The sequence below is a fragment of the Leucopleurus acutus genome (genome assembly GCF_964270905.1).
Source record: "Leucopleurus acutus genome assembly, chromosome: 1".
Lineage (NCBI taxonomy): Eukaryota > Metazoa > Chordata > Mammalia > Artiodactyla > Delphinidae > Leucopleurus > Leucopleurus acutus.
In genome coordinates, this window is record NC_139142.1 from 12019718 (window position 1) to 12043878 (window position 24161).

Sequence of the window (24161 nt, forward strand, 5' to 3'; positions counted from 1 at the left end):
CTAAAGGCCTCATCTCCAAATATCATCACATTTGGGGGTGAGGGTTTCAGCATATGAATTTTGGAGGGGACACAATTCAGTCCACAGCAATAATGAATAGAGTTATTATTTAAATTGTCATGATTATTTACCTCTTTACCTGAAACTTCAAAGTCAATGGAGGTGAGGGAAGAGCTAATTGGAGATGAATTCAATTGGTGATGGGAAAGAGCAGATGTTGCCTAGAAATTCCCGTTGGTGAGCCTTGGAGAGTGGACTTCCTAGGAGGTGTATGCGTGTACATGTGTATACATGTATATGATATGTATACATGCCATGTCCACCCTTCCCAGCTTGCAACCCCAGAAGGGACGTATGAGTGGAGGCCCTGGTTCTTCAGTGAACACCTTGGGGTCTGAGCTCTCCATCTGATTGGTCCTAGATGGAGACCCTTGGTGCCTGTGGATCTGGTCTCCTAGTGGTAGTAATTTTGTTGCTGGTGCATTTTACTGCCTGGTTAGTACAAATGTTCTGTTGTGGGAATGGTCAGTGATGTGCTTTGGTTTTCCACAGACGTGAACGAGTGTGCAACTGAGAACCCCTGCGTGCAAACCTGCGTCAACACCTATGGCTCTTTCATCTGCCGCTGCGACCCGGGATATGAACTTGAGGATGATGGAGTTCATTGCAGTGGTAATGGGCTTGGCGTTAGAGATTTCCACCTGTACTAGGGGCACAGGGGCGGGGGCTTTCTTCACAGGTGTTTCCTCTCATTTCCCAGACACATCTCCAGTTTGGGACATTTTCCAGTGCAGTGGGTCACAACCACACAAAACGGAGATGAGTCACTTCCCGAAAGGTGGAGTGCAGTCCCATGTCCTCGTCATTTGACCCTTAGCACAAAAATCAGTGGAGCTACTTTTTAGGGTCTGACATGACGTTGAAGAGGAAAAGGAGTTGCCTAATATTGCATGTTGGGTTGAGTTATCTGTCCTCACCCGGCACTGAGTCAAGTCTTGGGGATAGAGCAGATAGTACTAATAGAATCATAGCAGAAATAAGAGCAAGTCTCACAGGGTAGGGTTGGGAGGGGGAGTGTTGAATGAATGAGACTGTGTATGTAAACTATTAAAATCTCTACAATCAGTGCCTAGCTCCAGGCCTGGCACACTGCGAGCATGCAATAACTTGTTTGCAAATCAACTAATGAATGGTTGGATGTTGAATGAGTAAAATCTTAATTTGTTGTGAAAACATAGATGGCTCAGTTGACCTCTCGCAAATTCCTTCCAAGCCCAAGAAGCTATGACTCTGCCCAAGCTAGCGTATGGACACTATTATAACTTTCTTAGAAACGTGTAAACTCTTGTAAGCTCCTTGAGAATAGAGACAGCATCTTACTCATACTTGTCCCTGTAGCATCCTGCACAGAGCCATATACAGCTCATCTTTTGCTTAATGTTTCCTTCTTTTCTTTCTTGCCCTATTTTTTTGTAAACGTTGAATTAAACTCTATTCCATCCACTTTTAGCATCATCAGCAATTGTAAACGAGCACAGTACAAATTAATGATGCTTCCCTGTATTTTTCACAATGAGTGGGCCATACCCGAGGGTGTGAAAATCTTTTTGTCCTCCAGAGTGGAAAGTTTCCTAATCCTGGGTTTCATGAATGGGGCTTGTGTAATAGCTTCACTTAGGACTGGAGTGTTCTAGGGACAGAATTCTCTGAAACAAATGAACACTTCTCCCCAGGGCCAGGAAAGCCAGAGCTGCAAGTAGGCAGTTACAGAGAGCCTTAGATCGACTAAATGTCAGTCCCAGAAACAGCCATAAAATACCCTCAGTCATGAAAAGCTACTTTCTTCCTAGATTTCACCGCCCGCCCCCTTCCTCCTGCCATGGCACTCCTTTGGGGAATCTGGGCCAAGGAACTAAAAGGTGGAAAGTTTAGCATTATGAGATGGGAATATTTGTTTTTGGAGAATTGTCTGCCCATCCACAGATGGTTATTGGGCGCCTGCACAGGAGGTATGGGAGAGCGACTGTGGAGTCAGACGGAGCCAAGTTCAAAGTCTGGTTCTCCTGTTTAGTACTTTCCCTGGCCAAGTCACTTCCTGAGCCTCAGTTTCCCCATTTGTTACAAAACAAACCAACAAACAAACATCTTCACAGGGTGCTCATAAAGATTAAATGAGCTGTAGTAACTAAGTGTCATTATGTGTTAACTTACTTCCTCTAAGTGTAGGTGTAAGGGACTTTACGCTTTTCAAGAAGCCATCCGTGGTGGTTTGGCAAAGATTTTCAGTTGACTCACTTTAACCAAAATGGCCATCTTCTGCACGTTCACCACGATGCCCACTTTCTTGTCCACTACGGGCTTTAGGGCTGGCCCAAGAGTAGGCAGGGATGTTTTCAGGGAGTTTGCTGTCTGTTCCCTCCTACTTACTGCCTTTCTGTGCTGCTTGTTTCGCCCCCAGGAACTGTTACCTTCACTGTGTTATCCCAGCTGGTGGGGCCCCTCCGTGCAGCCCCAGATCCTTCCTAGCCGTGTCCCTTAGAGATTTGCTAAGTGAGCTGACCCTGGAAACCATGGTGGGTTCTCATGTGATTGCGTGAAAATGGCCTCGTGTGGGCTCTCTGCCAGAACCAGCCTTGTATTTCAGCTTTTGTATTTCAAGTGGAGGATGGAGCCTCAGCCCTTAGTAAAGTCTGGGGATTTTGACCGAGATAAACTGAGCGGGTCTGTTAGGTGGAGGTGGGTGCTACCCTCTCCACCTGCACTGGGGCTAGCCCCGCTCAGGGGATTTCCCGACCCTAGGACTCCCCAGATCCACCAGTTTCAAGTCCTGAGCATGACTTACATTTAGGGAGACATTATGGCGCTGTGCTGACGAGTGTCGGACCTGGAGGGCCGCTGGCTGGGTTCAAATCCCAGCTTTCCTGCTTACTCAGTATCAGGAAATTTAGTTAAGTCACCTAAGTTCTGTGAGCCTCCATTTTCTCTCTGTAAGGTGTGGTTAGTAATTGCACCTCCTTCTAGGGCCGAGGTGAGGATTAAATAAAATGAGGCATGTAAGCATCTAAGCCAGGGCTTGGTACGCAGCGAGCTCTCAGGAAATGACAGCTTTTACCACTGCTTCTACTAAAGGTATGAATGGAATCTACAAGTTTAAGGGAAATAAGCAGGGCACTCTGTTAGGTTGTCTGGGGCCAAGACCAGACTCTCTGAGGCTCCCGGGGAGCTGGAGGCGGGCAGGACAGAGCAGATCTGACTCACTGAGTGTGAGTTTGTTTTTTTTTTAACATCTTTATTGGAGTATAATTGCTTTACAATGTTGTGTTAGTTTCTGCTTTATAACAAAGTGAATCAGCTATACATATATCCCCATATCTCTTCCCTCTTGCGTCTCCCTCCCTCCCTCCCTATCATTTAAAATTTCAAATCAGCCTCCCAATTCTGCTGGCTCATAACCTGTCGCCCAAAGACCCCTGAGAGAAAAGGGAAGGAGTTTTTCCCTCTCGAATGTGAGAGATGTCAGGCATGTAACACCTGGAATTATCAGATGGTGGAGAAGGAGCCTCACGTGCGCTGACACCCTCTCTGGGTGATTCCAGAGAGCAATCCGAGGACACATCACATGGGGAAAACAGAGAAAGCAAGTTTTCGGGAAACAACAAATGAAAGAAAAACATGTTTTCTTTGGCGTACTTATCGCATGAGGCTCAAATGGGGGCTCTGTTGCCAAACGCTGTGTGTGATGAAGAGTTGGCTTTTCTGGAACGCCTGCTTCTGCATCAGCGGCCACAGTGTAAAAGTTCTATGGCTCCCCCTTCACGTCCCCACCTCTGCGGCTGGAGAGTTGGACCAGCGCCAGGTCCCACAGTCCCAGGGATCACCTGAGGCAGGAGGGCCACCCCATGCCCCTGCAGTTTTCTCTTTCAAGGAGGATTTTGGACACAATGAAGTTGTTTTTGTTTGTTTGGTTTTTTGTTTGTTTTTTAAATGTAATTTCTTTTTTTTTTTTTTAACCCCACATTTGTTTATTTATTTATTTTTGCCTGTGTTCGGTCTTCGTTTCTGTGCGAGGGCTTTCTATAGTTGTGGCTAGTGGGGGCCACTCTTCATCGCGGTGCGTGGTCCTCTCACTATCCCGGCCTCTCTTGTTGCGGAGCACAGGCTCCAGACACGCAGGCTCAGCAGTTGTGGCGCATGGGCCTAGTTGTTCCTCAGCATGTGGAATCTTCTCAGACCAGGGCTTGAACCCGTGTCCCCTGCATTGGCAGGCAGATTCTCAACCACTGCACCACCAGGGAAGCCCTGTTTGCTTTTTCTAAAAGACTTTTTTGATGTGGACCATTTCTAAAGTCTTTATTGAATTTGTTACAATATTGCTTCTGTTTTATGTTTTGGTTTTTTGGCCGGGAGGCATGTGGGATCTTAGCTCCCCAACCAGGGATCAAACCCTTACCCCCTGCATTGGAAGGCGAAGTCTTAACCACTGGACCACCAGGGAAGTCCCTGGAGTTTTAATATAATTCACACCCCCTGGCCTTCTGGAGATGTCCCTTTTAGTTGCGATTTTAGGAATAATATTGTTTCTCAACTTGCAGGAGATTAGAGGGGAGTTAGCCCTGGTAAAGTTGCCCTTTCAGAAGACTGGGGCCAGTGAATGTTTTTAGGTCTGGGGGAAGAGCTCTGCACCCAGAAAACTCCAGCAGGCAAACAAATCTCCCCTCCAGAGGTGGAGGGTGGATTCACTTGTACAGCAAAAATGAGCCAGTGATGAGTAGATGACGTAGCTGAGCCAGAGGCAAAGGGTGTTAGAAGCTTGATGGAGACAGATTTCAGCTCCATGTAGGAGAGAATTTTCTAACAATTAGAGCTGTCCAGATATCAACGGGCAGCCTTGATAGGTAGTGAGCTCCCCGTCACCAGAAGTGTTCAAGAAGTGAGTTAGCAACTTCTTGGCAGTAAAGCTATCCTATGTGTCAGGAGAGTGTGGAAGCTGGAATAAATAAAGCTGAAATAGCACTAAGCTCTCATCCCTGGGTAGTCTGTGATTATAAATAGCAGGTGTAACTTGTCTCTCCCAGATATGGACGAGTGCAGCTTCTCTGAGTTCCTCTGCCAACATGAGTGTGTGAACCAGCCTGGCACGTACTTCTGCTCCTGCCCAGCTGGCTACATTCTGCTGGATGACAACCGCAGCTGCCAGGGTAAGGCTGTTCAGAGGGACCTGGCTGTTCAGAGGGGAGGTGTGAGGTGGGGCTGGCTCGGGGGTGGGTCACCTGGATGTCTTCACCTGGGGAAGGTGGCAGAGGTGAGGGTGTGAGTGGGTGCTGGTGACTCCCAGAGTGGCAGGCTCTGGGCAGGATGCCAGGGTTGGTGCCTTCCTGCCCTGCAATCCATCCTTTGGCCTCAGAAAGGACAAGGCCACTCTTGCTTCTGGAATGAACTCTGGAGATACAGTTGGCTTGTCGTGCCCTCCCAGGCAGATCTCTGCGGCCCCTCTGGGGACTGCTCCGGACCCGACCAGGACATCTTATGGCCTGGCCCTGGTCCATGAGCAGGTTTTCTCATGGCCCCTGCAGGGAAGCCTGATCAGCTTTTCTCTACTGACTTCCTAGAGAATGGACGCTGGGGATACCTCTCACCTCTAACTGCTGTGTCCCTCCAAGGGTCAGGACCCCAGTCTGTGAAAGGGGTGGGTCTCCTCCAGATTGGCTGTTTGAGATGATTTCCCTCCCATGCTCCACTCACTGGGGCAAGTGGAGAAGGCTGGTAGCTGAGCAACAGACTCATTTTCAGCTCCTTGAACCTGCCTAACCCAAACACTAAGCAAGAATTCTCCACACAGCAGTGCCGGGCAGTAGAAATGTATTGTGAGCTACAAATGTGAGCCACATATGTAATTTAAAATGTCCCAGTCACATGTCCTAGTCACATTAAAGCAGTAAAAAGAAACAGGCAAGATTAATTTTAAGAACATATTTTATTTATGCAATATATCCAAAATATTACCATTCCACTAGGCACTCAATATAAAAATTATTGATAAGGTATTTTACATTCTTTGGTTTTACTAAGTCGTCGAAATCTGGTATATAGTTTCCACTCAACAGCACATCTCGGTTTGGACTAGCCACATTTCAAGGGCTCAGTGACCACTGAGCCAGTGTGGTCAGTGGCTGCCTTATTGGCTAGCATAGCTCTATAGAAAGACCCAGGCAGCCCCCCTCGCCATTCCCACCCATCTGGCCTGTGACCATCCTCTTGTCTACCGTGCATTTCAGACATCAATGAGTGTGAGCACAGAAACCACACGTGCATCCTGCAGCAGACTTGCTACAATTTGCAAGGGGGCTTCAAGTGCATTGACCCCATCCGCTGCGAGGAGCCTTATCTGCGGATCAGCGATAAGTAAGTCATGGCTTCCCCTGGGAAATGGGAACATGGTGAGGGGCCTGGTTCAGAAGGCTGCCAGTGTGGTGTAAAGGAGAGTGTACCTCCAGGACATTGGGAGACCTGGCCTACTGCCTACTACACAACACACACACACGCACGCACACACACACACACACACACACACACACACACTGTTCTCTACCACTCCCCCACTCATGCCAGAGCTATATGAAGATTTTCTAGAAAGCTAACCAAAAGGAGAGGCAGGGTTCATGAACCTCCTTTTCTCTTTAGGGACTTTGTTCTGGATACACAGTCTTCTAGAGCTGGACTTCTCAAAGGTCACGTGCATAGGAACCACCCAGGATCTTGTTAGCAGGCAGATGCTCATTCTGTGGGCCTGGGGTGATGCGAGACTCAGCCTTGCAGACAAGCCCCCAGGTGAAACGGATGCTTCCAGTCTCCCTGGACCTTGCTGGGAGTAGTGAGGGGTTAGAGAGGTCAATAGAGAGTTCTCAATAACCGAGGGTACCTAGCTTGCTCTAATCAAGTTTTTGATGTCACAATAGTGATTTTTTAAATTTATTTATTTATTTTTGGTTGAGTTGGGTTTTTGTTGCTGCGCGTGGGCTTTCTCTAGTGGCAGTGTGCGGGCTTCTCATCACGGTGGCTTCTCTTGTTGCAGAACACAGGCTCTAGGCATGCGGGCTTCAGTAGTTGCAGCACACAAGCTCAGTAGCTGTGGCACGTGGGCTCAGTAGTTGTGGCTCGCAGGCTCTAGAACGCAGGCTCAGTAGTTGTGGCACAGGGGCTTAGTTGCTCCGCGGTCTGTGGGATCTTCCTGGACCAGGGATCAAACCTGCATTGGCAGGCGGATTCTTAACCACTGCACCACCAGGGAAGTCCCACAATAGTGATTTTACATAGTCACCAGATGGCAAATATTAGAGTTGAGGAGAGAACTAAATTGAAGACAACCTCTGCAAGGTGAATGCCCTAGGACAGTGTTTTTCTGCCCCTGGTGTATTAGGAATTCCTTTTCCTTCTCTTTAGCTCCTATTTAACCATCTGAGTTCCTCCTCAGCCCATGTGCGTGTGTGTGCACACACACACACACACACACACTCACATGCACACATGCAGGGATGTCTTTTCTGCCCTTCTCTCTTCCAGTCAAATGCCCTGAGCATCGCCCAGCCCTCCCACTGGAGATAAAGGGATGAATGGACATGCCTATCATTCATTCCCTCTAGGGATGCAGTTTCTAAGAGAAGTCCACAGCTTACCAGTGTGCTTCCTGCTCTGATCAAAAGCTGGACAGAAGAGGACAAAGCAGGGACAGGCTGGTCCCTTAGAGACGTCTTCACTTGTTGCTAAGAGCTGTGCTTCTAAGTAGCCTTTAGAATAGGGTTCTTTGATTTCTGGTTCCAGGGCACTTTGCAGCAGAGCAGAGCTTCAGGCTGCCCTCAGCTCCCATCCTGGCTCTCCCTGGGTTTCTCCAGGCCACTGTTGTCTGTGGTGGGGACCTGACCTGCAGCTTGCAGCACTGAGCTGGTGTTACTGGCGAAGTCCCCAACTAGCCACTGAGAATGCTGGGAGACTCCCTGTCTCCAGGCCCCATTCCAGTTTCACTCCAGCCACCCCCATCCAGCTCATTTGCTCGTTCAGGTGTCCTGCACTCCCGCCAACCTGAACAGGACCAGCTCTCACCTTCATCCATGCCGCAGAGTGTCCAGCCTTCTGGCTTCCATGCCCACATTTTCTGTCATATGCAAGGCATTCCTGCCATTGCCACACAGACAGATTTGCCCCATCTTTCAGATCTGAGCTCCAGTGTCACCCCTCCCAGCTGTCTGTGATCCTCTTCAGCTAGGAGCCATCTCTCTCTCCTTCAAGCTTCTTTTAGGAAACAATTCTTTTCTGTGTGACACATGACATTTTAATGCAACCATTTTGGCACCCGGGACATTTTGACTTGGATATTTTGATGGAGCCCCAAAAAACAAAACTTCAAAAATTCTTTCTATACATTCACTTATGAAAGGTTAGTTGAGCTCCTGTTCTGTGCCACATCTGCTCCCAGGTGCTGTGGTGTTTGCTCTTATGCTAGTGGAGGAGAAGACAGTAAACAAATGGTCATATAATGAATCCATGATCATAGATGGTAACAGGGGCTGTGAACAGGAAGAACAGAAATTTACAAAACGCAAGAGTAGGCTGGACCTGGTCTAGCCTGGATAATCCGAAAGCCCCTCTGAGGAAATGACCCTTGGGCTGGAATGGAAAGGGGAGTCGATGTTAACAGAGGGTGGATGAGCAAAGGGAACAGTGTGTGCAAAGACTATGAGACAAGAGTGACCTTGATGTCTTCAGGGACCGGAAGAAACGGCAGCCTCATGAACGACATGGACAGTGACCCAAGAGGAGGTTAGAGAAACTGACAGAGACCAGACCCCATGAGGTTTTAGAGGCTGAAATGGGTGTTTCGTTTTTGTCCAAGTTGCGATGGGTGCCACTGTAGAACCTTGAAGCAGGATAGAGACGTAATCTGACTTACGTTCCACAAGGGGCACTCTGCCTGTGGCGTAATAGATTGGAGTGGGAGTACCCTCTACTCCATCACAGGAGGCTGTCACAGAGGTCCAGGTGAGACAGTGAGTGAGACAGTGCACTGACAGTGGAGATGGAGTGGTTGGGTTTGGACTACATTTTAGAAGTAGAACTGATAGGTTTCGAAGATAGATTGGAAGTTAGGGAAAGCACAGAAGCACAGCAAGGCTTACTCCCGGTTTTGCACCAAGGCATAGATCAACAGATGTTCTCATCTTGTTCTGCACTCTGACCCCCTAGGGGGAGTCTCAGGGATGAGGTGAGAGATGGGGGTGCTTAGGGATAAATCAAGGGGTGTCTATAACAGGCATACCTTGGTAATGACTCAACTTCATACTATGATAATGCTATTACTAGTGTTTCAAATTAGATGCTTTGTATTAGAAGTATTTGTGTCTGTGATTTATTTCACCTGTTAGAGAGTGAATTTAAGATCAGGATCTTATTTATTGTTGCAATAATGTCCTAACATCTTAAAGTCATGTCCTAATGTGTATCTTATACACAGTGAGTTCTGAGTGCTTGTTTAGAGAAAGAAAATATTGAATTATATTCCACACAGACTGGGGTAAGTGCAATAGAAAATGTAGAGTGACCACTCAAGACGTGTCAGTCTAATGTACTTTCTCACTTTTAAAATTTCTCAATGAGTATGGATGGCTGGGGAAGTGAAAGGCTATGCAGTACATTTTTCTGACTAAATATGTGACAAATGTGAAGTGCATTAGAGGATGTCCCCAGTGTTCTGAAAACCAGACATCTCAGGTTTATGCTCTAGTAGCAAGAATAGCTGACTGGCCAGAACAGGACATTCTCTAGGAAACAGAGAGCTCACCTACATGCTGGAGAGCTTTTAGACCGGAGCCGGGAGCAGAGAGCCTCTACAGTGACAGCATTTGGATGGTGAAAATGGGGTGGCCTCCTTTTCAGTGTTTTAAGCGAGGAAGTAGGCACATGCAGCATCTGGAAAGGATTTCCTGAGTTCTCACATGATTTCCCTTTCCGACAGCCGCTGTATGTGTCCCGCTGAGAATCCTGGCTGCAGAGACCAGCCCTTCACCATCTTGTACCGGGATATGGACGTGGTGTCTGGACGCTCTGTTCCTGCTGACATCTTCCAAATGCAAGCAACGACCCGCTACCCTGGGGCTTATTACATTTTCCAGATCAAGTCTGGGAATGAGGGCAGAGAATTCTATATGCGGGTAAGAAGGGGTGCTGAGTGATGGTCACCATCTTCAACAAGGTGTTCTGTTGTCTAGCCTGGAACATGCTTCTAGAAATAGGCCAGAGTGCAGCCAGGAGGGGCAGGTGTAAAGGCAGGAGAGGGAAGCGGATGTGAGTCAGACTCCAATGTCCTGGCTCCTCTCACTTTCTGTGTGGTCTTGCGAAAGTTGCTTCTCCTCTGTGAGCCTCAGAACCCTCACCTGCAGTGAGAAATCAGGCCAAGATGCAATTGTAGGTCTCTTTCCTCCTGCAATTCTTCTTTTTTCTTTTTTTTAACCATTAAAAAAAAATTGTAGTATAGTTAATTTACAATGTCGTGTTAGTTTCCGGTGTACAGCAAAGTGATTCAGTTATATTTATATAGATATATCTGTATCTGTATCTATCTACATATGTATATTCTTCTTCAGATTCCTCCTGCAATCCTGTGGGAGAGGAATTCACATATCCATTTTTTCCATCCACTCATTTGACAAATACTCATCAAGTACCTACTATGGCCTTCTAGAAACTAGAAGGACTTCTAGTGAACAAAACAGTCCTGAATCCCTGCCCTCGTGGCACATACATGGCAGTGAACTTAAAGGCATTCCTCACAGAAGTGGGCTGTAACCTGCGCCGTCCAACACAGTGGCCGCGTGGCTCTTTAAATTTAAACTAATGAAAATGAAGTAAAGTTAAAAATTAAGTTCTTCTGTTGCACTATCCACATTTCAAGGGCTCAGTAGCCACATGTGGCTGCTGTATTAACTCAGATATAGAATAATTCTGTCATCATAGAAAGTTCGATGGGGCAGCACCAGCTTATCCATATCGGGAAAAAAATTTAGAGCACACACCCTAAAATAGATTTGCTTCTTTGTAAATTACATACACCCAATACTGTACCATTTCTATTATTGAGCTTCATCTCCTGCAACCTCTGGGGTGATCACTTGTCTTTACAGCCCCCCGGCTTAGAGCGATGTTTTTCACATTTCAGTGTGAATTTGGGTACTTGTTGAAAAAAGGAATTCCAGAGCGTCCTCTCTAGAGAATCTATTTCAGAAGATGGGGGCTAAGGCCTAGTGTATCCGTTTCCAGTGGCTGCTGTAACAGATTGCCATTAACTTGGTGGCTTAAGGCAACAGAAATTTATTCTGGAAGCCAAAAGTCTGAAGTCATTTTCACTGCCCTGAAATCAAGATGTCAGCAGGGCCATGCTCCCTCTGGAGGCTCCAGGGGAGAATCCACTCCTTATCTCTTCCAGTTTCTGGCGACTGCCAGCATTTCTTGGCTCATGACCACATCACTCCAATCTCTGCATCCCTTGTCACATTGTGACAGAGCCTCCTCCTCTTCCGTGCGTATCAAATCTCCCTCTGTCTCTTAGAATTGACAGTGACTGGGTTGAGGGCCTATCCGGGTAATCCAGGATAATCTCCCCGTGACCAGATCCTTAACTTCATCATGTCTGCAAAGATCCCTTTTCCTTATAACATTTACAGGTTCCAGGGATTAAGACCTGATACTTTGGGGGGGCCATGATTCAGCCTAGGAATCTGCATTACTAACGAATACAGTATGTGGTCTTCCAGGGTCCCTGTGGGGCGCTAGACTCAGAAGTTTACACACTTCCATGGGACACAGCCCACTGGCCTGTGAGGGAACCACATATCTGAGATCTTTCCCTGCCCTCTCCCCAGCCCCGGGGCAGAATCTTCCAGTCCTTGCCTCTGGTGCTGGGACTGTCGGAAAACAGAGAGGTCTCAGAAGCAGGATTAAAACAGATTAGAAAAGGCCCCAGGAGCTGGTATCATGCCTGTTTCCTCACTAATACGTTTTTGGCAAGACCCTAACAGGGCTGGGTCATGTGTGATAACATACCTGCGGACCCAGCCTCTGTACATCAGTGTAGTGAGGTCAAGGGCTTTGGAAGAAGATGGAATGAGTTGAGGATAGAGGAACTTCTCAAGATGAAAAAGATGAGCTGCGCCTCTGTCAGTCCTTTCTCCAAACCCGTAAGCCATAGCCACCCAGCACAGCTCACCTGCCTGAGCCTCTGGGGGCTTTCCACCCCCCGACGCACCCCCCCACCCCCCCGAGCATAAGCCTAGCCCACCTAGGATTCTCTAATCTGGCCTCTGTCATTTGTACAGACACAGTGGGTCCCAATCACAGGGCACAGAGATGCCCCTCTTGGGGATTTAAAATACCATCACCCACATTACCTGCTTCCGGTTACCCTTCCACCACCCCCCACCCCCCAGCAGAATAGAGGATCTGCAGGAAGTGGCCTTGTCTTGGCAAGATTTCACTCCCAGGTCACCACCTCCTAAAATTCCCTAGACCCAAATGTTCCCTGTGAGGCTGACTTGTAAGAGCTACACCACAATGGTGTGTGTGTGTGTGGGGAAGGGTGGGAAGAAGATTGTCTTCTTCTACAGGTGGAGTGAACACGTGGGAGGGCCCCTTCCTGGCAGCTTCCTCTAGTGCCTGGATTGTCACAGCGACTAGGGGACCCTTGAAACTCACAAAACTTTGAGCTGTATGTGGTTTGCTCTCTCTCTGAGAACATTGAGAAGGGCCCTAATTCTTTAGTATTTATTCAGATGAGGTTGTCAGGACACGAAGGGGGTGAGGGAACATAGACCTGCCCTGGGAATGGCTGAAGGAACTTAGGGATGGGGAGGTGGATCCTGGCTGGAAAGATCTCGAAGGCTGCCCCTGGGAAGAGAAAACAGGCTCGGTGCAGGGGCCCTGTGACGCCACAGGGCATGGGGCCAGGAAGACAGAAATCTGTTGGAGGAAGCAGGGCTTTCCCTTTCCAAGCTGTGCAAAGCTGCAGTGCCCTCCTCAGGAGGCCCCACGGAGTCATTCCAATGTCGGCTCTGGAGACAGGCTGACCTGCCTCGTTTGCATTCTATAACTTACCAACCGTATGACCTTGGGCAGGTTACCTAACTTCTCTGAGCCTCAGTTTCCTCATCTGTAAAGAGGGGATAATGACAGTATCTACTTTAGGATCGGATGAGATCATCTACTTAGCACAGTGCCTGGAGAACAGAATGGCTGTTTTTATCAAACCAGCTGCTTTACGTGGAAACTTCAACTACCCAGTCTCTCCTTCAGTGTAATGTTCCACCCCGCACCCCCGCTCCCCCTCCCCCTCCCCCTCCCCCTCCCTCCCCCCACCCTCCCCCTCCCCCTCCCTCCCCCCCCACCCGCCAGCTTGGCCTTTGTACTGTCTTCCTCTTCCCCTCCCCACACCGATGTGCTGCCCTGGCTCCTCCTCCAGGGTTTTGGGGATGCAGATGGTGGAAGGGGCGTGGTTAGGAGGGATGGGGCCATTGTAGGCAGGCCTTCTTCCTCTCTCTGAGGCACAGCCCAAATGCTCTTGCTTTAATGGGATGCTTTGTGGGTTCTTTGGAGATTTCCCTGAGGACTTTGCACTGACCATTCCCAGATGTGGGCGAGGGCCTCTAGTTGGCCGCTTGTCACCGCAAACCTCTCTCAGAAAGTCTGTGTGTGTGTGTGTGTGTGTGTGTGTGTGTGTGTTGCCTCACGCTGGCGGGCAGACCTTACACGGGGCCTTCAGGACACCAACAGCCGCTCCCCTGCAGCCCCGTCCCCTCCCCGTGGCGCAAGGCAGCTCTGGGGCTCTCTTCCCTGGACTTCTCCAGAGGAGTCTGATGCTGCTCTCTGCATCCTTTAATGTCAAGGGACCCGCAGTGAAAGCCCCTCTTGCTTGATTTTGGGGCTGGTAAGTGTGTTTAATACACTTCTATCGTATAACAACAGCAACAGGAACTACACAGACAGCGCTGGCAGCAAATCCTGTACGGGGCTGGACGTACTCCAAGGACTTTTCATGTCTCACTCCTTTCATCTTCACCACAATCCTGTACTCTGGGGCCTGCTTGACCTTCCCGACTTTACAGATGAGAGCACTGAGGCACAGGGAGGCGAAGTAACTTGTGGAGATCTCACAGCTAGGAAGCCCCAGAGCAGGATTCGAACCCGGGCAGTCTACCACCAGTATCTGTACATACTCTCACATTTCTCTTTAGGATGCAGGGTATCTTCACCTACTTTCCTAGCTTTGGGGTCTCAGCCGAGATTGAGATAACAAGAAAAGTCTACCTTAACTTCTGATCACAATAGAAAGTGTCCAATAAGCATTAGTTACGATTGTATCCATAGCATCGTTTCTGCTGCTGCTGCTACTGTTGTTAAGAGTTTGTGGGCTGCTGGGCCCTGGAGAGGCCAGAGATGCTCAAGGGACTGGAGCATCCTGTGAGGGGTGGGGCTTGACGGCTCTTCAGTCTCTGCCACCCTGAGAGTCACTGACTGTATTACGAGCACCTGGGAAGAGCTTCATTTCAAACAGCAGGCAAGCCACATGCATACAAACCCACACATGCATGCACACGCGTGCACACACACACACACACACATACAGGTATGCACAGCCACACCCACCAAATGCACACTCACTCATGCACACACACTCACATGCACACACACTCACAAGCACACACTTGCTTGTATGCATAGGTACAGGTATGCACACAAATGCACAGGTGCATATGCAGGCGCATGTCCCTTTCATGAGCCCCGTTGGCGATCTGTCTCACACTGAGCCCTGGACAGAGGACTGGTGATTGGCTTTGGCCAGGTGACTTAGGGACACAAGTAGGGCCAGAAGAAGGAGCACGGTCACAGGGTACAGGCTGTGGCCAAGTGCACGGGGATCACGTGGCCGGGCCAAGGGAAGCTGACTTGCTGTGGCCTGGCTGCTTGCCCCATGTCAGACAGTGCCATCCCGCGAGTTGACTCAGAACAGAGCCGAGCGTGTGTAGGAGCAGGGCCACGGAAGACAGACAGCCAGACAGCGGGTGGGCTGTTTGCAAGCTACTCCCATGCGGGCAGCTTCACAGGCATTCGGTCACTCACTCCTTCTTCTGTCATGGAGGTTAATTCAGCACCGCTGCATGTGCAACTCTGAGTCAGGCATTGAGAGTTTAGGGACAAACAGGATGTGGCCTCTGCCCCCAGGAATCCACACTGTGGTAGGGAGGGGAAAACAACCAGGCAAACATTTACAACGCAAAGGAGTGATTCTCAACTAGAGTGAGTGCCACGGGACGTCAGGAAATTGAGAGACACTTGAGACCTTATCGTACAGCTTAGTGGCTAGAAGCTTGATTTCTGGAGTCAGATGCTCTAGTACCATGTGCTAGTGTACTTAACCTACTTACTTTGTAGGGTTATGAGGATTAAATAAGGGATGTATGCAAGGTCATAACCAAATGCCTAGTATCAACCACCATCACCGTCACCGTCATCCCTTTGTACCAGTGACCCCCAAGTCCACCAATGACGAGAGCCTCTTGGGAGGCCTATTTCATTAATGCCCTGGCTCTGCCCTAAAAGCCCAGTGAGGAGTGGAGATGTCGGTCCTTAGCTGTCTTGGCAGGCACTTGAGTCCTCTGTGTGCTTGTGGGCAGGCCTTTCTCAGGCTGCTGTAGATCTGACCCTGGTGGGGATCAGACTGTCTGAGCTCTAAGATTACTTCCAAATAGGAGAGGCAACGATGCTCTCACACTCTGGAGACATTTACAAGGACAGCCCAAAGGGACAACTGGGAAGTTTCCAGCTGTTCCATTCCCTGTCCCAGCCTCTGCAGCTCTCCCTCCAGAGGCCCGCCCTCAGCTCAGGGTCCTCAGCTCCTGGCCTTTGTTCATGCAAACAGTGAAAGCTGGTGAGGTATTTGTATATGTAAATGTCCTGGGCATTTCCCTGTTTGGCTGTACCCTCTGAAGTCCTGGCCCAGGGCTCCGAGGTTTTGCAAGAGTTGACAAGGAAGTGCTAGCGATACTCTGCGTGAGAGGGTGTCAATTGCGCGGATGCTGACGGGAATGGAGGGAGCTGATGCCAAGAGGAAATGGCGTGGCTGTAAAGCTGCTGATAGCCCAGGGGAGGTCCCACTACCTGGGTGACACCTGTCTGCCTGCCCTGCCCTTGTCCTACCTGTGGCAGCTCTTGGGGCTGTCCAGAACTTTATGGGGAGCCCTCCCTTCAAGGAGACAGATAAAATGCCTGGTGTGGCTTTAAAGAAGCCACGTTTCTTGATTTTGCAGAGCCTGTTGCTTTCAGTTTCTGGGCACAGCATTGGACTCTGCAGCTTGTAGGAAGGGATTATCCAGCATGTCCTGTTCCCTTATGCTATTTCCTTTCCAGGGACCCACTCTCTGGCCGTTACACTGACCCCCGACCCCAAGCATCTGTCCTTCAGGGCAGTGCTAGGAAGAAGTAAAATACGCATCAGTCCTTTCTGATAATTGTTGTGCAGCAAAAAAGGCCTGGGGTTTGGAGTCAGACAAAAGCACCGGAATGGTATCCCTTGTCTCTGCCCCTGACTGGTCGAGTGACCCTAAGCAATGACTTAACTCATGGAGCCTCAGTTCACAAGGAACAGTGAAAAACAGAAATAATGAGACATACCTTTAGTATGGCAGTTAGGTTCCCCAGCCTGGGTCCTGTGCTTTTAGATGAGCACCTTTCAATTGTTAATGGGCCCATGAATCACCTGCAGATTGTGTTAAGCTCCAGATTCTGGCTCAGTGGGTCTTAGGGGGGCCTGAGATCCTGCATTTCTCATAAGCACCCTGACGATGCCGATGATGCTGGTCCAGGGACCACACTTTGAGTAGCCAGGACTCTCAGAGCTTTTATGGGGATTAAATAAGCACATATACATAAAAGTGGCCGGAAGAGTGCCTCACACATGGCGGAAGCTCAATTATATCAGTCCTCTCTCCTTACCTCCTTGAAAGCTTCAGAAAAAGATTCAGAGGAGGAAAAAAGCTCACATGAAGTTATCAGGACCACAGCGATAGGGTCGCAGAGTGGTGAAGCTGTAGGTGAGTGCACAGTGTCCAGCCGGGACCCCCAGCAGGGGCTACGCTCAGAACCACCTGGGGGCTGGTAAACAGGTCACACTTCTCCAGGCATCATCGAAAAATCCACTGAAGCAGAAAATCCTAGCATCGGCCCCTGGGATTTTTAGTTTAAAAAGTGTCCCAGGTGCTTTGGAGCTGTTTACTTGGGAACTACTGATCTGGTACAAACCCTCATTTTAGAGAGGAGGCACAGAGAAGTGAAGTGACAGCCCTGAGTCACGTAGTTAGTTTGGACAATTATTCATTCTTGCATTCGAGATACAGTCACTGAACACTTACCCACATGCTAGACACCGTGCTGGGCGCTGGGGGGTTCAGGGGTGCAAAACCTGCCCCCGGTCCTTGCTCTTACAGAGTTCATAGTCTAGTGTGGACTATGACACATGGGAACGAACACCTTCCTTCCTAGGCGAAGGAGAGGGTGCACTGGCAGAGGGTCAGAGGGACCTGAATTAGATGGGGGAAAGCACAGAAGCTCCTCCGAGGAGGTGATATTTCAGGTGGGACCTGAAGGGACAGCAGGGAGAAGCCAGGTGGAGCATGAACGAAGTCGGGGGAAGAGCCTGGCATCGAGGGATGGCTGTCTGCCAGCAGTGGGCAAAGAGGAGCGCCCCGATTGGGGCCACAGAGACCGGCTATGGCCAGACCACCTGGCCTTCCGCTTTGGTGACTGTCCCAGAGGCCACGTCTCCTGACGGACAGCTTTCCTCACCCTCTCTGCCGTTGTTCAACAGCTTCTGGGGTCAGGCTCACCCTGGTTCCTTAAGCCAGTCAGACTTTCTCTAACTGGTATCCCCGGTTCCGTCCACAGCAAACAGGCCCCATCAGTGCCACCCTGGTGATGACACGCCCCATCAAAGGGCCCCGGGAAATACAGCTGGACTTGGAAATGATCACTGTCAACACCGTCATCAACTTCAGAGGCAGCTCCGTGATCCGACTGCGGATATACGTGTCTCAGTACCCATTCTGAGCCCTGGGCTGGAGCCTCTGACACTGCCTCTCAACAGCACCAAGGGACAGGAGAAGCGAAGGAACCAGAGGGAGAATGAGAGCGAGAAAGACGTGATGCCCTTCCTGCCGAATGTCTCCTGGGGAGTCAGCCCCGAGTCCTGACCACGCCTGTATTATTATAAACCCCGTCCCGTCACTTTGAAGGACATGCTTCCCCAGTTGCTATGACACAGTTATCAAAAAGCATTATCATTGGCACCCTAACCTGAGATTGACGGTGATTTTTCAAGGCCTTCAGTTTATTTCCATATTTTTCAAAGAAAATAGATTAGGTTGGCTGGGGTCTGGGTCCACGTTCAAAAACTGTGAACCGCTTCCTCTCACCTCCTCCAGGCCTTCTTTCTATCTCTCGCTGATTGCTTCTTTGCCAAGGCCCAAAATGCTCCTGGGGATGCTGGGTGTAGCTAGCTTGCTTCTTGCATGTACAGAGAAGGCTATGGAAAGAAACCACAGCAGGATCTAAGGGTTTTTAAAGAGTCTATTTCAAAGCCATGTCTGGTATTTTCAGCCATAAAAGAAGTTTTAGTTGTCCTTAATTCTGTATAACTGTTTAATCCTTTCTTGTTCATTTGAGTATTTTTTTTTTTTAATCCACGGTAGAATTCCTTCAAAAGGCCTTAAGGCACGTGTTATGTTCTGTCTTCCCAAACCCAGTCTCCTCTCCATTTTAGCCCAACGTTTTCTTTGAGGACCCCTTCATCATGCTTCCTTTAGAATTTTTACACAACTGGGTTGGAAGGCAGAGGTCTCCAAACTGATTAAATATTTGAAGAGATCTTGTGTTTGGTTCATTTTGACATCGTAGATGATTGAGCATTTGGGGTTGGTTCTTGTTCTCTTTAGTTTATTGTGTACTGGCTTGAAAAGCTCTCTGGAGAGTGAGATCATTGTTAACAACATGATAAGGAGTGAGGGTGGGGAGAGAAATGGTGCTGGAGGAGGGAGGGGAAAGCATGAAGCCTGAACCTTACTCCGTTCAATTGGAAGACAGCAAACAACCCCCCGTGATGTAGATTATTTCCAGGTACTTTCCCAGAGCAGGAATGTATCAAGTTACTTTAAATCAGTGGCCCTCATCCCTGACTGCGTAGTAGATAACCAGTGGAGCTTTCTAGAAGAAAACCTGACTTCCTGGGCCTCACCCCCAGAGATTCTGATTTAGTCAGTCTTAGGTAGGGCCCAGGCATGGGGAAACTTAAAACCTTTAATAAGTAGGTGGAGTTGAGAGCTCATTGCATAAAGAGAGGGAGACAAATGTGGCCCAAGCCCTGGTCACCTTGCCCTCAACATCTTTTCTTACTTGTAGGGTTCATTTTTCTCTTCCTGGTCAGGGACCTGAATTCCCTTCAATCTTGGTACCCCAGGCAGGGACAAAGGGAGTCAACAGTGCAAATCACCGATGGGAGAACAGGTGGGGACAGCTACCTTTGCGTCCCATCCCAGGAGTCAACCCTGTTACCGAGTCCAAGCTCGTATTGCTTGCTGCACGACAGGCCAATAAATTGAGCAACTAATTATTGAGGCAAGGAATAGCAACTTTATTTGGAAAGCCAGCAGACCGAGAAGACGGTGGCCTCATGCTGCAAAGAACCATCTTGCCTGAGTTAGACCTCAGGCTTCTTTTATACTAAAAGGAGAAGGAGTAAAGTCAAACATTTCCTGGTTCCGGTCGGCCTCCAGAGGGGATATGTTAATTCTTCCTTCCTAAAACAAATCTCTTCCAAACCATTCCCCACTGTGCCCTCTCCGTCAGGTTCAAGTGATATTAACAGTAGCACCAGCAACAAATCAACAACACACAGCCCCAGTTTCATAGCTCAGAAGAGGAAGGACAATTTCCTACAGACTTGCCAGTGTGCGGACACAGCTCCACAGAGCAGAGAGCAGTGGTGGCCCTGAGCCCTGGGCTCCCCCTGGGTGGGGAGGCTTAGGTGTCAGGACTGGGTGTGGAGTTAGAATGCTGAAGGCTGATGTGAGCCGCTCCGAATGACTGACTCAGGCTCAACACAGCTCGAGGGTAAGGTTTCCTTTAACTTCTGAAAAAGAAGGAGGGGCAGCCTTGTCTTGGTGATTTGAGGACCCATGGGTTTCAGAGGTGCCACATTTGGAACCAGACCTGAGTCTCTAGGACTTGCATTTTATTTGTTCATGTCAAGACGTGGCTTCCTACTTCTAAGAAAAAGGGCACAGAAAGACTCATAAAAGCAGCCTCAAAGGACTTCTTGGCCTGCAGCTTGTTCTTTCCAAACATAGTCTGATGAGTTCAGTGTAAATGAATCAGAAGCATGTGGGATCAATTTACCTTAAAATACCCTAAACTGAAAACTTAAGGGAAAAATGCCCTGGGGCTAAGCGTGTACGTACTGTAGGGCCAAACCCCAGACATTTGGGAAACAGTTACAGAGGCTCCCAGAACCCGAAAAGCTGCCGCCTTCGGCCACCCCTTGGGAACAGTCGGGTGTTATTATTTTCACAAGACTGGGGAGAAGCCTGCTCTTCAAATCTCAGCATTGTGCCCCCTCCGCGGGAGTCTGCTGGGGCTGGCTGTCCCCTTGGACCCTGAGGTATCAGGCCGTTCCACACCTGTCCCCCCTCATCAGCGTTGCCCCATCTCCGAGCTGGGCTGAGAGCTTGTCACATGAACCCCGCTCCGTTCTGTTCCATCAGGGCTGGAAGAATGAAGGACTCTGTGGTGGAAGAGGTGCCAGATTAAGAGCTGGGACACCTGCAAAAGTTCTTGCGTTACCACCTAAGCTTCTGGGTTCAATGTGGATGAAACCTTCCATTCAGCTGCCTTTAATTCTAAAGTTTTGTGATTTCTTGAAATGTACTTTGGGGATGACAGCCAGCATTTCCATTAAACTGCAATTTGAGAGTTTCACAGCCATTTGCCAATCATAACACTTGCTAACTGGCACAGAATCCACCTACCTGTAGCCTCTCGGGCCTGGAAAACGTACTTCGAAATTTTCTTAGGTAACTGTCCTGGCCCTTGGGGTGTTATTTTCCCAGATGGTGAAAACATTTCAGCAGGTCTGATTACCTCATTTTCGGTGGTTTCAATGTATGCTTATGGACTGAGTGTTTACTGTAATATGTACAAACTCTTCATCTGGGTGAGCCAAGAAGGTCACCCAGAGAGAGATGGTGCGATAAAGGAGCAACTATTCTTTTCTCTCCTCTCAGCGCATGAAATCCTGTTTGTAGAAGGTTTTCTTTGTAAGAGGAGAACACACTTTGGTTAAGCACCTACCCACCCCACTTTGGTTGGGCCAGTTTCTGGATTCAGAGAGATGAACAAGATAGATACAAGCCCCTGACAAGATATTTATCTAAGGGTTTATGCAGCTTCTGAGACAAAACTGGAATACAGTGTGGTGGGTGCATTTTAGCGGTGTGAACAAAATGATTTTGGTTAGATTTTCATAATTATTGACATGTCTATTTCATACAACAAAAATTCTTATGAACATTCTCAGAAACATGTTTGAAATTTAGAATAAGATGTCTCTGCTTAGGCTTACTAAATACACTGAAAGGAAACACTAAATCAATGTGAGCTAAAAATTTTCTTTCTTTTGGATACTGTTTGTATGTACCTTGAAACGCAATGTTTTAATCTCTATGGAAAAAGAAGAGCAAACTTTTAGTAAAGCTCTTCATTATTTTGAAATTGGCCAATGCCCATCAACTATCATAGAGATACACAGATTGTTCTTTCTTATTGATATTTTTGTTCTCAGTTTTCTTAGTGCCTTTACTTAGCAGATGGCTGATAGCTTCATTAGAATCCCTAACATAAGTAACTAAGAGATGTTTTTAAAAAAAATAATCAAGAAGTTTCAGGACAAAAAGGAGTGCACTGAGGCAAGATTTATCACTTTGGTAGGTTTTCTTTTGCCGGGGGTGGGGAGGCAGGGGAAGTGACAGCATCCAATTAGAATCTTTGACTTGCTAATGCTTCCTAGCACTGAATCTTCACCAGCATCCATCAGTGAAACAGACCATTAGGCTAAGAAAATAGGTGTCAACACAGATCGATTATATTGTCATTGTTGGTGTTCTCTCAAAGAGGTAACGACATGTTGACAGGCAGTGACTAGCAACACTTTTTTCAGGAATTTGGAGTATTCTTGAGCAATAATGTAAGATGAATGTAGGAGTAAACTGTGCATGGATGCAAACACCAAGGTCCTTATGATACCTATTTATCAAGATTTGATGTTTTTAATTTAATGCTGATTTAGGGCTACCAGAGAGTCATTGGATAGCTGGATGCCACTTGAAAGTAGTTTTTGTTTGGGGAGGATTGTTTTGGTTTCTACGTAGCCTCTTCTCCAATTCTTGCTCTCCTACTTTCTACTGAGAATGCATTTGATGTTGCAGAACTGGCTTCTATCACAAGGTAGCTACTAGACTTCAAACACATGCCTTGAGTTCTTCTGAGCTTTAATGTACCAACCACTTATAATTTGTCCATAAAGAGGAGCATCGATTGCTCTTATATTTGTTAATGTCCTCCATCCTCTGCTCTTAAAAATTTTACCAAAAAAAAAAAAAGTTATTGAAACCAAGCTGTGGTATTCGCAAATAACTTAGCTCTTTACAGTGATTCTGTAGTCTTACAATTTTGTGTTGTCTTATTTTGTTTCATTTTCTTCCAGTTCCACTTTAAAAAAGACCCCCACAGAGATGTCCACCCCAAGCTTGGCATTTCCACACAGCATTTTCCCAGTCTTTCGGAAAAGCAGATATGTGGGCCAATAACACTGCTGCAAAGGCAGCATTTTTAAGTGCAAAGGCACTATTGAAATCATAATTGACTTTTTTCAGTAAAACCGCGGTTAGTCAAGAGAATCCTTTCAGCTCGGAATCTATGCACACTGGGGGAGAGCTAGGCCCTCTTGCTTCCTGCTTTTGTTGTTGGAACTTTCAATGTATAACCTCTTAGGGCCCTCAGTACAACTTTTAAAACTCTTGGCATCACTTTCCATCATAAAAGCCAGGACTTTTCTCAAGTAGGTGGTGAAGAGCTCCCAGGTGTACTGCAAGAATTTTGTGACAATAAGGCAAGTGGAAAAGGAGCTGATTGCCTCATTTGGAGCAGCTGTAGAGAAGGGGCAGGCTCTGGAAGGAAAGGATGTTGCTTCCTCCAGCTAATACTGAGCCAGTACTCTGCTAATACTCAGCTAATAAATATTCTGCTCTTCACACTCATTCCCTCCAGCTGCAAGCTTCCATCTTGGGAGATTGCCTCAAGCTACTCTGGTTCTTAATTTTCACCAGATTTCACTTAGCCCCACTCCATTCCTTTGTTGATTCGTCAACAACCTGCTGAAGGCTGAGGTGGGAAAGAAGGGGACGAGGATAGAGATGGAGCTTCTCTTGTTCCTCCTCGGGAATGTGAACTCCGTTTCCTTGCTTTACTTCTGAGTAAGCTTGTGGGCTTGGGGTTAGGAGCCTCCTTCATTCTCCTCCTCTTCCTCCTCTCATTTCTTCCCTTTATTCTCTCTCTTCTTTCCTTTTCTGCACTGTCCCCTGACCCCTACTGCCTGATCTCCATCCCAAAGTTGCGAGTTGGTGGTCGGGTCCTGTCCAGTGAAAGCACAGCTGGGTCTGAGGGGCAAAGTACAAGACTATGGATACATTTTGATCCCTTCTCCCTCCACCTCCTCTGCTCTTCTTTCCCAAGCACACAGAACCTCTCTCCAGTCTCCAGAACACCCCTTCCTGAGCAAAGACACGACTTCCCTTTTCTCATTTTTCTCCTGTCATTCCTGCTCAAAAAAGAAAGAATCTTTATCCAGTGATCTGACCCTGGGTCTTCCCTGTGGCTGTTCTTCCTGAGGACTCACTCTCAGAGTCCCTTCTGACCTGCAGTCTCTCCTTTCCAGGCTCGACTTCCTTCATTCCAACACCCCTTCGTCAGGAGCCAGGCTACCCCCACTCATTACCAGAAATGCACTTTAAAAAATCTTT

General features: G+C 48.1%; 1 protein-coding gene across 2 annotated transcripts in view; it reads left to right on the forward strand.

The window, feature by feature from the left end:
- FBLN5 (fibulin 5) overlaps window positions 1-19063 on the forward strand; it is an 83125-nt gene extending 64062 nt beyond the window's left edge. For both annotated transcript variants that reach the window (XM_082834648.1, XM_082834647.1), the window contains exons 7-11: window positions 553-672; window positions 5076-5198; window positions 6276-6402; window positions 10007-10202; window positions 17980-19063. In XM_082834648.1, coding sequence (XP_082690774.1) covers window positions 553-672; window positions 5076-5198; window positions 6276-6402; window positions 10007-10202; window positions 17980-18141 — 728 coding nt within the window. In that variant the 3' untranslated portion in view covers window positions 18142-19063. The remainder of the gene's footprint in view (window positions 1-552; window positions 673-5075; window positions 5199-6275; window positions 6403-10006; window positions 10203-17979) is intronic.
- Window positions 19064-24161: the final 5098 nt, after the last annotated feature.